The 13,534-nt window shown below is 38.1% G+C and overlaps 1 protein-coding gene across 6 annotated transcripts in view; it reads right to left on the reverse strand.

Annotated features, from left to right (window-relative positions):
- Positions 1 to 13,387, reverse strand: part of MLLT10 (MLLT10, histone lysine methyltransferase DOT1L cofactor) — a 134,722-nt gene extending 121,335 nt beyond the window's left edge. For 3 of the 6 annotated variants that reach the window (XR_003253362.1, XM_026064955.1, XM_026064954.1), the window contains exons 1-2: positions 12,816 to 13,387; positions 9,051 to 9,130 (exon numbers count right to left, since the gene is read on the reverse strand). Coding sequence is in view for 5 of the 6 variants with exons in the window: in XM_026064955.1 (XP_025920740.1) it covers positions 9,051 to 9,130; positions 12,816 to 12,984 (249 nt within the window). In the remaining variant the exon portion in view is untranslated. The remainder of the gene's footprint in view (positions 1 to 9,050; positions 9,131 to 12,815) is intronic. The other 3 variants (XM_026064952.1, XM_026064951.1, XM_026064953.1) reach the window with 3 other exon arrangements.
- Between the last annotated feature and the right edge of the window lie 147 nt (positions 13,388 to 13,534).

Here is a 13,534-nt window from a genome sequence, read left to right on the forward strand (position 1 = left end):
TCGTTTGTGCAATATTCCATACCACTTCATCTCATTCCATGAGCAGAAGAAAACATACAAAAAAAGTCACCTCTGATACTCTGTACCAGATCTAAGATGATCTTTCCCAACTCCAAGGTTTGAATATTCCAGACAGCCTTAGACACTACTACTTCAGAAAACAGGAAGTAACTTAATATGGGTTAAAAAACTGGCTCAGAAGAGTAAAAACATCCATATGGGTAGTTACTGCAATTAGTGTATACCAATTTAATGATGGCAGGAACATAGCCACTGTTGCCAAAATGTAAAAATTAAAAAAAAAAGTATATCTAGAAAATAACTATGCATACAAAGCTGATCATAAAACATGTCTAAAGATTCAGTTATGCCAATGTTGCACTTAAGTAATCCTATCTATATGTAACTGGTTGAAATCTTTCATTCAATTTGTTTTTTCGATCAAAATTATCTTCTAAACCAGAATTTGTTTGCTGTTTATTTTCCTTCTCCCCCAAAAGTCATGGAACTAGTATCCTATCTTCTCCAAACAGAGGTAAGAGTCTTAAGTTTTCTCATTTTCCTTTTACGCTTTTCTTCTCACATCCTCTCTTTTCCCCAGTGTTTTGGGCAGTTTTTTTTTTTTTTTTTAATCTAATAAAAGTAATTTTGGGGGGAAATAACACATATACATTGGAATGAAAACACTGAAAGTAGGAATATTTGTTTTTCCCCCCCTCTACTAAATCTGGAAAATTTGGGGGTCATTTTAGTGTTCAGGTTGTGTTAGATTCCAGCAAATATATTATTAAATCAATGTAAACATAGCTCCTACTAAAAGCAGATACCATATTCTGAAGACAAACAGACATACACAAAATTGTACCAACCACAACACACAGCTAGATTATACTTACCAGAAAACCTAACTCTAATTCAGCTAATCAGAGGCTATCTAACAGAAGAACACATGCCTGAGCAGTCTATGAAGAATTCGTTTTCCAAGAGTGGACAACCAGATTAAAAAAAAAACACAGATATTTGCAGAGAGGGTTGAACAAGTATCATGGAAGTTTAAATCTTGGCATATATTCTATCCACAGATTGAGAATTCACAGGCAGTTAGWACACAAACAGACCCTGCAACAGGATGTGTATCAGACTGACCATGTCTACATCTGCTGAGAATAACTTACCCTCAGAACCCAGTGACATTTCATTTTTCCAATTACTTCTTAACTATCTTCTATGAAGCAAAACTGATACTGCCAACATACAAAGACTAACCAAAGATCATTCCTGCAGCCCTGAAGACTCCAGAAAGTCCAATAAAATTAACAAGCATTCCCAGATGCTGCTGAAATTACTGAACCTCTACTCCTACCAAACTCGGACTACATATTCATATCAAGCCCTTTTAACTCTCATATTTTACTGATCTTTTATGACTTTTCCTTAAATCAAATTAGGTACTTTCAAAACTCCCCTTCCAGTTTATTTTTGGTTTTTGAAACCCCTGCCTTAGGACACTTACTGGAGTCAAAACTTCACTTTTCGTTTGCTCAGTAGTGCAAACAGGATTAACTATATAACCTCTTTCCAAAAGCTGCCATGGGAATACATGACCAGCCAACAAAGAGACTGCTGTCTGTGCAACTCAACACATGTTTTCTTAGTAAGTAGTTCCTCAACTATAGCTACACAGCAAAGTATCTTCTCACTGGTCTCAATTTGCAGTATTTGAAAATTAAGACCTTATTTGTAAGCCCACAAAATATCCACCTTCTGTTTTTTGATCTAAACAGCTCTATAAATAAAAGCCTGCAAGTATACAAATATTTGAAGCAATAAAGTCAGCAAGTAGCTAGATAACTACACAATTTTTTGACATAGATACCTGAAAAGAAGCAAACTAGAACTATTGATGTTCCAGTGTTTCTAACCTATGATTCATACAAGACTCCAGCATCTATAAGCCACAGTGAAGAAACAACAGGAATCGTAAGATCTTCTACCACTGTGAGGAAAGCATTCAAGAATCCCCAACTGGCTGACACCACTAATAGAGCAAACGAACGCATACTGTCAGTACTTCTCTTCATAAGTGCTATGTTCTGCAACTTGACAACTTAAGAAATTAAGTCATCTCCATCTTCAAATAATCATTTCTTGATGCTGACAAATTTGCCAAATCTCTGCCCCATCTCTATTCAGTCATCTGTCTCAGGAGAAGCAGAGAACTTTTTTTAAAACAGACACTTGACAGGTAGAAGAAAAACAGACTGACTACCTGAAGCATTTGGGGTTTTATACCTGGATAAATTGAAGAGACTCAACCTAGTTCTCTTTATCAAGAAATCGAATAAAAATATATGCAGATTCAGTTAGTTCTGTCAAAAACATCTACAGATAATAAATTTACAGAACATGACAAGAAGATCAGAGGCACTCAACATGCAAATCAGCATTCTTTTTCTTCCAAGACCATCCAGTCAGTATGTACTACAGGTGGCATTTAGTCATCCTTTTACTCAATACACATAAGGTAATTAGAAGAGATAACAGAATACAACTGAACATTATGATGACATACAGCTCTCATAAAAGAGGCACGTATCAAAATCTGGTTCCGCCAACTTCAGAAGTCTGAAGCCATAAATTTCCCACTACATATTTGAAACCAGCAAGTCTTGCCAGATGTTGCAGAAATCCATATGATAAACATAGACAATTAAACTTTAAGATTTGACTTTAAGGAGAAATGTCAGAAAGCTATGAGAAATATCTGTCATGTTGGCTGGATTTCCAACCAGCCACCCCAGCTTTTGTCATCAGGCCAACAGTATGATACTGACTCTAGTATTCTCCAGCTACATATTACAATTGTACTCTAAACATTTCTAGGTATAACATAAAATGCTAGCCTGCATTTTTAAGGTTCCTTGCATCTGAGGAGCTCTTTGTTTATTTTAGAGACTACTTCTGCCTGTGTTTGAACAGTTTAGTAAATGAAACTAACAATCTCAAAACATTTCTGTGCAAGAATTAAGCAGTTTCTACAATGGAAGATATTTTGATCTAGAATCTACTACTTATTTTGGTTAATAATCTTGCTACAGAATATTTGGAGCATCTGCCAAAGGTACCTGGTAAATCGATACCTATGTTAAAAAATTTTTGATCAAGTAGTACTTCAGTGATGGAATTATTTTATGCTATGTTTTAAAGTCTGAATGTTCTACGTATCCAGGTTTAGCATAATGTAAATATACTCTACTATGCAAATAAGGTATACATGTAGGTAAACTGTAACTAAGCAAAACTGTTAAAAAAAATTAGCAGACTTCTGCTGCTGCAAGACAATGCTCCAAATAAGTTTATGAACTCAGCTGTGCATTTAAGAACCAAGTACCAAGTACGCATACAAGTAAGAAAGAATGCAGCACAAAAAAAAAAAAAAAGCACAGAGGCAGCACAATCAGGAACAGCATTAATACTCTCATTTTGATATGCAGAGCACACAAGACAGTGCATACAAGGTTCACATCACCAGTTAGAACGAAAGATGGAAAGATGCACAGAAACTATATTCTGTTTTTGAAGCATCTTCCACCACTTGTACCACCACCATTGATGACCAGACATTATGCGGCAGTAAGCAATTCTGAAATCTTTCGGAGTCACAGTGCAACAAAGTTAAGGGTCTGTAATCAATATTTATAAGAAAGGAATTTAAATGGGAAAAATTACTTTCTTCTGCTCAGGGAATACAAAGTAAGCAACAGTCACCCATCTATCTAATGGGCAAGAAATACACACCACTCAACCTGTAAGGTTTTAGACTAAAAGCAGAGCATCTTTAAATAGCCATTTTATTCTAGTTAACCACATATGAAAAAATATTCATTGCCTCCCAACTGCATAGGCATTCATAGGATACAGGATTGGGCTTTGTTTTTTGACAGGGACCATTATGAATAAATAGTAGTTTCACATTTTTATAAAAATCTTCTAGTAATTTGTATTTTACAGTTGCTTTCCCCTTTCTTTTTTACAAGCTTCCTATTCTACTGCTGTGTAAAAAACACACAAATAACAATAGCACTTAGGTCTATTTTTCTGTTGTATGCTCAAAAATAAAGTAATTTTTCTATTACTTGTTATAGCAATCTTAAAATTAGTTGTAGTAGCAGATTCACATATAAAATATTCCTTTAACATTAAAAAATATATATATATGGATATATATACAAACAAGCATTCATTTCAAAGTTGCAGTAAGAATTATTTGAAGAGATACCTTCAAAGAGAAGATACAGTAAGTACAAATGCTGAAATTATTTGGTGGCCAGTATTTCAAATTGAAGAAAAAAAGAAGAAAAAAAAAAAAGCGGAAAGCAACAACTTGCTGTTCTTTTTCTAAAATTAAGTTATAGTTCACCTCTACTGTAACCATAATTATTAACATTCATTATAGTTCACAGATACAGGTGTAATATCCACACCAAAAACAATTCTAAACACAGGCACAGAGACCCTATTCGTATGCAAACAGCCTGTTGAGCCAGAACTGTCAGAACTCTGATGACAAACCTATCTGCGTGATACAAAGTCTGCACTCCTACTTCCTCCTTCATTGCCTCCTTTTCTGTAGGCAAAATTTATACTAAATAAATGCTTTGGGCAGGGGGAGGTTGGGAGGGTTAACTAAAGATAAACCATACAACTCTTATGAGCAACCCTATAATAACAAACTTGTAGAATATATATGAAGAAAAGCTTGGGGAAAAAAAAAAATCTTGGAGAGAAAGAGAACTACAACCCTTGTTGCATTAGAGATTTAAAAAAAAAAAAAAAAAAAGGTCTAAAGTGTTCAGACTGTGGATCATCTGTGCAGCAGATGCAGAAACAACTCAGGTCTAGCAGGATTACTAGCAGGAACCTACCACTGTGAGAACACAACGTACCTGAACTGGCTTTGGAGGTAGCCAGTATAGCCGCCTTTCTGCAGCCCAGAATCCTAACTCTTAAGCATTGTATGATCTAAACTGACACTGCAGAGATGGTCTTTCCATCTCCACACCAAGAGGTATACATGTGCAAGTGCAGAGACTACAGTAATTCTAGACTTAGCTGAGATCCAGATGAACACTAGCTCAAATCCTATGTGGCTAGCTCCACAGGGAGTCATAGCCCTTCAACACATTCCCCAAGACTAAAGTCCAGGTGGTTTACTTAGCCCAGCTGTAGTGATGCACAAATACGCAGACTTAGTGCAGAGCCAGCACTGCACCCAACTTCATAAGACTTCCCATTAAAAAAAGACAACACAGACACATCAAGTGGAGAAACCACCATCTTCACCAAGTTAGAACAATTAGTACCAGCCAAGTACAAACTGATTCTTCCAGAGCCAATGACACACTTATAACACACATTATTCCAGTGAATCCAGATTAACAGTTTATTAATTCAGTTGTAGAGCTACAAGCAGACTGACCTCACAGTTACAATTTGAGCTGTGCTTGGGCTAATAAAGCTTCCTGGAATTCACAGCACTGAAGTTCAGTTCAGAGATCTCCTGCTTTCTGTGGATTCATAAGGACTAGCATTTATGTGTAGCTAATAAGCCTGGCTGGACACAAGCTAACCGTCTGTGCAAATGTCAGGTGGCTCTGTACTGCCTGGTATCTCTATCACACGAATTATTTCAGCTCCTCTTCATCATAAGCGTAAGRAAGAGTAGATTGCAGTAAAATGCAAAACACGGTGCCACTTTGCTCCTCACTAAATGCTGTAATTAAGTCATTCTTATTACAAAATCATCCAGAAAGAGGTTTGGCGCATAACAGGTAGGTGGCGAAAAAGTCTTTATGAACAACAGTAGTGCTGCCACAATTCCCAAACTTAGGTTCTTGGGGCATTCTTTGGATATGGTAGTAACTATAAGCCCCTGGACAACATACATACACCTTCCAGCTTCCCAAGCCAGGATGCTACCCCTTACATACTACTCTGTACGTACACATCCTCACACATATCCTAATAGCATTTTTCTTACATTAACACACAAGTGCCCTGCTTATCTTTTTGAGTCTGAAATTCAAGTACATCTGCAGACGTCAAAAAGGTTACATTCAGGGTTATAGCAGCCAATCCTGAGACAGGTAAAACTGAGAGCAGTTGTTGCTCAACCATATTGAAGAGATTCCTGTTCCATGCTCACCCTACACCAGCTAAGATAAATTAGCTGATTTAGGGAAATTTAAAGACTTTTCAAGCAACATCAAAAAAACTTGCAGAGTAATTGCAAAAAGTGCATATTGGGATCACATCCTTGTATTTCTTATGTACTACATATGCATAATTATGAGTAAATAAAACAATTACCAGACATCTCCATCTGTCCAAACAAACAAACAATTCAACTTTGTAAATCTCAGTTGCTCACACACACATAAAAATATGACCCACTAGAGCCAAGACAGAGTACGGCTTGTGAGACACGAAACTGTGCTTTCCAACTAGCAGCTGACCATTCAAAACCCGAGATACTGGTTACTACCCCACTGTCCCAAGACAAATATCAACCAGCCAGGAAGCTTGCATAGCTGATTAATCAGCCCCTGCTCTCACAGGCAAGCAGTATGCAACAGCTTAGTGACAGCATACAAAAGAAAGGAGACACAGTAGACATCAGTGTCAACAAGTGAAAGTGTGTGGGAAGCCAACTGCTCTGACCCGCTGTTAAGTGAAGTTCTTCAGTGGCCCACCTACATGAGTTACATACTGCCGAGTTAGTCAATTGCTTTCAGTTGTTAAAGCAGGAATAATTTAAACATGAACAATTAACTCCGCTCTCGGAACAGATTTATTTGCCCAGTAAGCATTAACTGCAGCTTTATGTGTGTGTGTGTGTATGTGTGTGTGTATATATATATATATATATATATATATATATATATATATATATTAGAGAGAGCATCAGCAGGGAAAAACATGCCAAGAGTGAAAAACTCTCATATTGCTCTTTTTAAAGACTGGAAAAAAAAGTGGCACATTGAATATAACATAGTTAATTTAATTCTGGTTTTGTTTCTATACAGAAATGCCATTGGAAGAACTAAGCTTCAGTCTCCTGTAGAGATGATTAGGAAGTTTGCTTTTGCAAGCAAATGGGAAACAACTTCAGTGTCTGATAAACTTGCTACAATAAAGTTCCAGTTTTCTGTACCAGTCAGATATTCAGTCCAGTTTTCAAATGTTAAGGGCTTCCCCAAGACGCCTCACAGGCAGCCATCATATTTCTAACTCACTAACAGTACTTGTTAAAACTTCAGCTGCTGTCAACCTGTTCTACCACACATGCACTTACAACAATTTCACATGAGAACCACTTAAACCTATGCTATATTACAAATGGGAAAGATTCTTTAACCAAATCAGTAATCAACTTGAAGTGCACCATGAACAGACCCCTTGTTAGGTAGAAATGAGGACAAAATATCCTGGGCAGAAAAGTCAATTACAATTATCACTATTCCTTGCTAACAACTTCAAACAGTCAAGAAACGCAGAAAATGTCTGTCAAAGCTATTCTCTTTGATAAACTCAAGAAATTATCAGATATAGTGAGACACTTTATTTTAGAACTCAGCACAGTTCTCCTTCATTCCCTGTGTCAGTAGAAGCCAGGAATAATTGTATCCTAAATTCTGATGAGAATTCCCTACCACGCTCCAAAAAAAAAAACTTTTTCCAACTGCCTCTCACTTTTCCCTCTACTATTTTTCCTTTCCTATCTTACAGATCATTCAAACCTTTATATATAAAATTCAGCAACATTAAAAAAAAAAGCTACTCTTAAAACTTCACATTGCTGATGCTCTTCCCAAGAAAAGATCGCAGCTAAGAAGAAAGAAACAGCCCTTTCTTCAGAAACAGTAGTATTTTTGATTTTCTGTTGACAAATGTTTGGAGAGCCCATTATTTTCAATTTGTTCTTGCTCCTACTGACAGGACTGCTTTGGAAGGACTATGAAAGACTAGGTTACTAGGGCATTACAAAAATATTAACGGCAAGTCGTAAAAAGGGAGAGGAATAAAATTATTCAGTCATGTGTTCAGAAACCTCACATTCTGGTAAGTCATCCTACCATTTTTATAGTACTTTACATTAAAAAAAGAAAAAAAAACATACAGCAAACAGCTCATGTAAACACTCCACCTGTCACTGACAGTAACTAAAGATTTGCTGAAAGGCTCTTTATTTGTTTTTAGGTATAAGAGTTAGAGGTAGTTTACACTGCCATAAAATACTGTACAACCTTCTCTTTTAATATGATAAAATTATTTTCAGAGGTAAATGAACAGCTAGTCTTTCTAAATATTCGTCTTTATCTTTTGCTGAAAGGCCAATAAAAAATGCCAACTATGGATAAGTGTTTCTCTTTTTCTGAAAATGATTGCTATTATGCAGCTTGATCTAACAGACAAATCTGACAAGAAAGAAAACAGTCGAGCTGCATGCAACTGAGAAAAAAAATTGTTTTTTTTGTTAGGAAGGATTATCTGAATCCCCAATACTTTATCATAAAAAATGTTAAAAAGACAGAGAAAAAAAATGTTTCTTTGACCAGAAATATCATATGACAACAGTCAATTTTAAGCATTAGAACCCAAAATTAAGAAGAATAGTGATAATTAAGTGTTACTAAATTTAAGTTTTCAACTTGCACTCTAAAGTTGCTGTAAAAGAAAACTGGAGATAGATTCTATTTCCTTCCCATGTTTAACTATACAAGTATCAAACAGACAATATTACACACAGCCCACACCACAGATAAGAAAATACTCTTTGAAAAATGGTGTAATAAATATCAGAAATTGTCAGAATACTTAGAGACAGTTGAGGTATTTCCACTTAAAAAATAAAAAACATCTTTATGAATAGTGCTTAAATGGAATAATGACAGAAAGCTAAGCTATTTTCTACAATTACTGAGATATTTGGGTAAATATTATCCACACAAGCGTTACAACTTGCATTACTTAATAAACAAAGCACATACCACTCTGGCTGCTCTTTCCTGAGATTCACACTTCCTGCAAAACCAAGGTCCAGTGGGTACTTGAACAATTCCATAGCAAGCTGTTTCGAACAAGATAAAATATTTCAGCAAATGTAAGCAACAGTACAGTATAACTAATATTAAGCTCTTTTATAACATTCATATTGTAGATCCCAAATCATTTCACCAAGGCAAGCTGACATCTAAACATTGTACATGAAATCCGATCAAAATGCCACCAAAAATAAAGTACAACACACTTCCACTTAAAATATATATATATATTCATTGTGATTAAATAAAAAATTGCTGATTACCTTGAAAAATAATATAATCATTCAAAAGCAGCAGATGTTGTATATACAATCTGCTTTGCTATTTATTTACTAGCATAATGGGTAAAACAGCTTTACAATAACAAACATCTGTCATTTGTTGTAGAGTGCTTTCAAGAGAAAACTAAAAAGAACTAACAAATCTCAGTTTGTCGTAAGACGTTCATACACTTTGTTTCAATCAAGTTTTCTTACTCTTTTTGAGTAACATAACTGGTCTTAAATAAGGAATAAGAAACTGAACAAAGATTAAAAGTTTTTTTTCTCCTGAAAGTTCATATAGAGCTGCAAATACGACCTAAATTGAGCATCACAGCTAAGGTCAGGTGTAACCATATTCAGCCTAGAAAATAAATCCTTACAAAATAGATTTTGAGATATGCAGATTTCTCTGCAAGACTGTCATCTATATTTTTATAGGATATAACAAAACAGAGCTTTGAAAGGAAATTCCACAGAAAGAGTTTTTATAGTTCATGTTTGAAATGCATGGACCAGAAAACTAAGAACTGTTGACGTAATGAAGCTACAAGAATACAAGTAGTGAGTATATTCACATATTTGCATAGGTTTCATGGCTAATACCTACAATGAAGCCAAAAAATTTTCCTCAAAAATATACTTTGAATCTGACATTGCATTTTTAATCTCAATTACCAATTACTATATTTTCTTTATATAGAATTGCTGGTTTAACTGTGTAACTAACTTAAAAAAAATGTAAGAGATATCTGTTAAATTAACAGTTAAGAGGAAAAGCAGAGATTGAATTAGTATCCACTAGTAACTGGTTTATGTTAGCCTGAAGGGTTTGGGGGGGGGGGGGAGGAAGGGCTGCAGGAATAGTATTGTGGCTTATAAAACATCTGGCTAATACACCTTTCCTTCTACAAAGGAAAGTCAACTAAATTATTTCCTATTATATGCATAAATATAGTCATTCTAAGATCAGTTGTCAGATTTCAAATACACTATTCAAGTACTGACTGACCAACTATCTTGATAACCCCTTTTTACTGTACAATAAAGTTCTTTTAACATTACAGAAAACATCTTGTTTTAGTTGCATTTATATTAAGTACAGATGGGGGGGGACTTTGAATTCCTTTTTAGAGATTAAGTGAGGGACTCTGAATGTGCAATTGCACATTTAAATTAGCAAGAGACAGTGCAGAGTAAGAAACTAATTATGGAATGCAACTCAGAGACAGGGCTGGCAACTAGATCCAAAAGCAACACAAGCTGGGCAAAGACCAAAGTTGAAATGAAGTTTTTATATCTGCAAACGTAACAGAGTACATCTGGAGCCTAAAAAAAAAAAAAAAAAAAACACACAGGTTTGCACTCTGACATGTTGCAATATTCTCTATAGAGTTCCATGACTTCCTTAGGTTTATACCTCCACTACTATATGAAGCTTCTCTAAACACATGAAGAGATTTTGTCCTCCACAACTTTCCAATGACTTAATGCTTGACGAGAAGATTCTTCTGAACCAATTAAAAAATTTAATGCAGTTGAGAAAGTCTCATGGGTAATACTCATGCCCGGGTTTCAAATTAAAACTACCAGTTTTGATCATGAGGACTACCCAATTTAATCAGACTATGGAAAGAAAATWTAAAGTGGACATGCTTCCTCTACCACCTTCACGTGACACATCAGATTCAATGCGCAGAACATTAATGATACAGTAAATCAAGACATACAGTTCTTCCTTTCTCAATACCTCTACGATAGCACCTAGATTCAGAAGGAGCAGTATTTTGCAGACTTACTTCCAGACTCAAATCCAGATTTGGACATGCACTTAAAAAGAGAAGTGCAATATGCTTGTACTCAATTTCCTGAAGTCTCTCCCTACATTAGAAGCACTTCCTAAAACAGACTTTTGTTGTTACTACCACTTCAGCTCCATAGGTACTGGGGTGTCAGAACACCGAATTCTCTCACAGATACTATTAGTGGGGCTCTAGACACAAATAAAGATGCCCAATATAGTACAAGAATAATACTAGTTTAGGTATGACTTCTGAAAGTATTCATATTTGGGGCGGGGGGGGGCGGTCAATACTCCAAGATTCCACAAAAGCAAAGAGTTAGCTCACTCGTTAATATTACTTGGGTCTTAAGACAGCAGAATACTGACTGATTCATAAYCAGACTAATTTCACAGATCCTGTTCAGGTCGTCTCTGCCTTCAATCTGTCATTAATAGGAATAATTGATTTTTTTGCAGATCTCCTTAAATTGTTACTATTTCCTAGATATTTCTTGCCAGTTTATAAAGGAGCGTATACCTCAAGTAAATGGTTGTTATGCTGTGTTATCTTCAACGCAATTCATATATTATAAAACTGAGCATGAGACATGTCAGCACTATTTTCACGTGCTAGCTATYTGGGCTAACTGGATTTAGGAGTTTATCTTTGTCTCTCCTCCAATTTGTTCACCATCTACTGAACTCATCTGATTGTYTGAGAGTTGATACAGAAAAACTACCATGTTATTCCTTATTTCTGCTACCCATTTAAAGCAAAAGCCATCATAACTTCCTTTCTTACAATGTAAAGAGCAGAATCCAGTCTCTCCCCCTGCTCTCAAAAGAAGGGTCAACTCACTGACAGAAACAAAACAACCACACGTACACAGAACATGCCAGCTCCTGAGCTGAGCTGGAAACCAACCAACCAACCTCCGCTAATCCAAACAAATCCAGCATCAGCCATTAAGGCTAGCACCCTCCCCCTGCAGAACCACAACAGGAAGTCTCTTCATCTAACAGGCAACATCAGCCAAATGACATTCAAGGAAAGGCAGGCAGAGGAAGAAATCACATGACAGCTAAGTCTTTCTTACATACTCCAATTCCTAAAAACCCTCCTTGTCTTCTGCCTGCCCCTCAAACAGTTTTTTGAATTTGCAAAAAGCAGGTTTGGGAAAGGCAGGGACAAAAGGGACTGATCATAGGAAGAAAGAAATGAAGCAACAATTGCCAGAATAGAGATTAGCAAGAAGTTATGGAAAGAAGGAATGGAGTTTTACATTGGCTCTGGACTGGTGCAGTTGAGATTGTTAACAGGATGCACAGAAGGATTGGGAAGCATAAACATACAAAACTAAAAGAGGAGGAAGAGTGAAAAAAGACCAAAAGACAAGGGGTGGGGGTGGTCTCCTTCTAACAGTCATGATACAAGAACTCTTGCATGGGGGAAAAAACAGACAGACTGGAAGGCTACAGGATGACAGGGCGGGCCAAATGAAAAAGTGCGTGGCAGCAGAAATAGGGAGATAACAAGCAGGAGCTCCATTCAGGGCGGGGGAAGAGGGGGAGGAAGCAGGCGCAAGAAAAGGGGAGAGGGAACATCAAGAAGGAAGTAACTAGGCTGGAGGCCGGGGCAGGCGAGCTGGCACTCGCCTGCCTACTCACCTTGATGCACTGCGACACTGCAGCCGTGCCCGTCGCAGTAGACAAGCGGGTTCTCGGCCCAGCCCCTCTCGTCGGAGCACACGCAGCAGCCGCCGATCATCTCCTTCATGCTATTGGAGAACTCGCCCTCCAGTGACACAGGCAGCAGCAGCGGCTCGCTAGAGACCATCTAAGGGTTAAAAACACCGTCGTCAACAACACACGCGCGCGCGCGCGCGCACACACACACACACACACACACACACTTCACCCCCTGCCTGCCCCCTCCCCCGGCGGTGTCTCCCCTCAGTCACTCAGCCGCCGCCGCCGCCACCGCCGGCACGGCAATGATTTAGGGCCCATGACCGCTGACTGAGAGTCTCTTCTCGCCCCCGCCCGACCAACCGGCCAGGCTGTATCAGTCACGCAAGCACACAGGGGCAGCCGGGCGGCAGTACACTGAGGAGGACACCACACAGCAGGCAGGCAGGCAGGCAGGCAGGAGCGCAGGGCCGGCGCGCAGGCGCGGTGCGCGCCCCGCAGGGAAGGCTTCGGCCTGGGCCTCCTCGCGATGCTTCACGAGCCGCCCATGGAACGTGAGCCGTCCGCGCTCCCGCTCCCCCTCCCCCAACGGCTCCAACCGCCGCGCCCAGAGAGCGTGCGCAAGCCAGCGAGTGAGCGAGCGGCGCCCCGCCAGGACCGCCCGCCCTCCCCTCGCCTCGCTTCGCCTCCCCTCCGAG

Source organism: Apteryx rowi, unplaced genomic scaffold (assembly GCF_003343035.1).
Source record: "Apteryx rowi isolate R43461 unplaced genomic scaffold, aptRow1 scaffold_222, whole genome shotgun sequence".
Classification (NCBI taxonomy): Eukaryota; Metazoa; Chordata; class Aves; order Apterygiformes; family Apterygidae; genus Apteryx; species Apteryx rowi.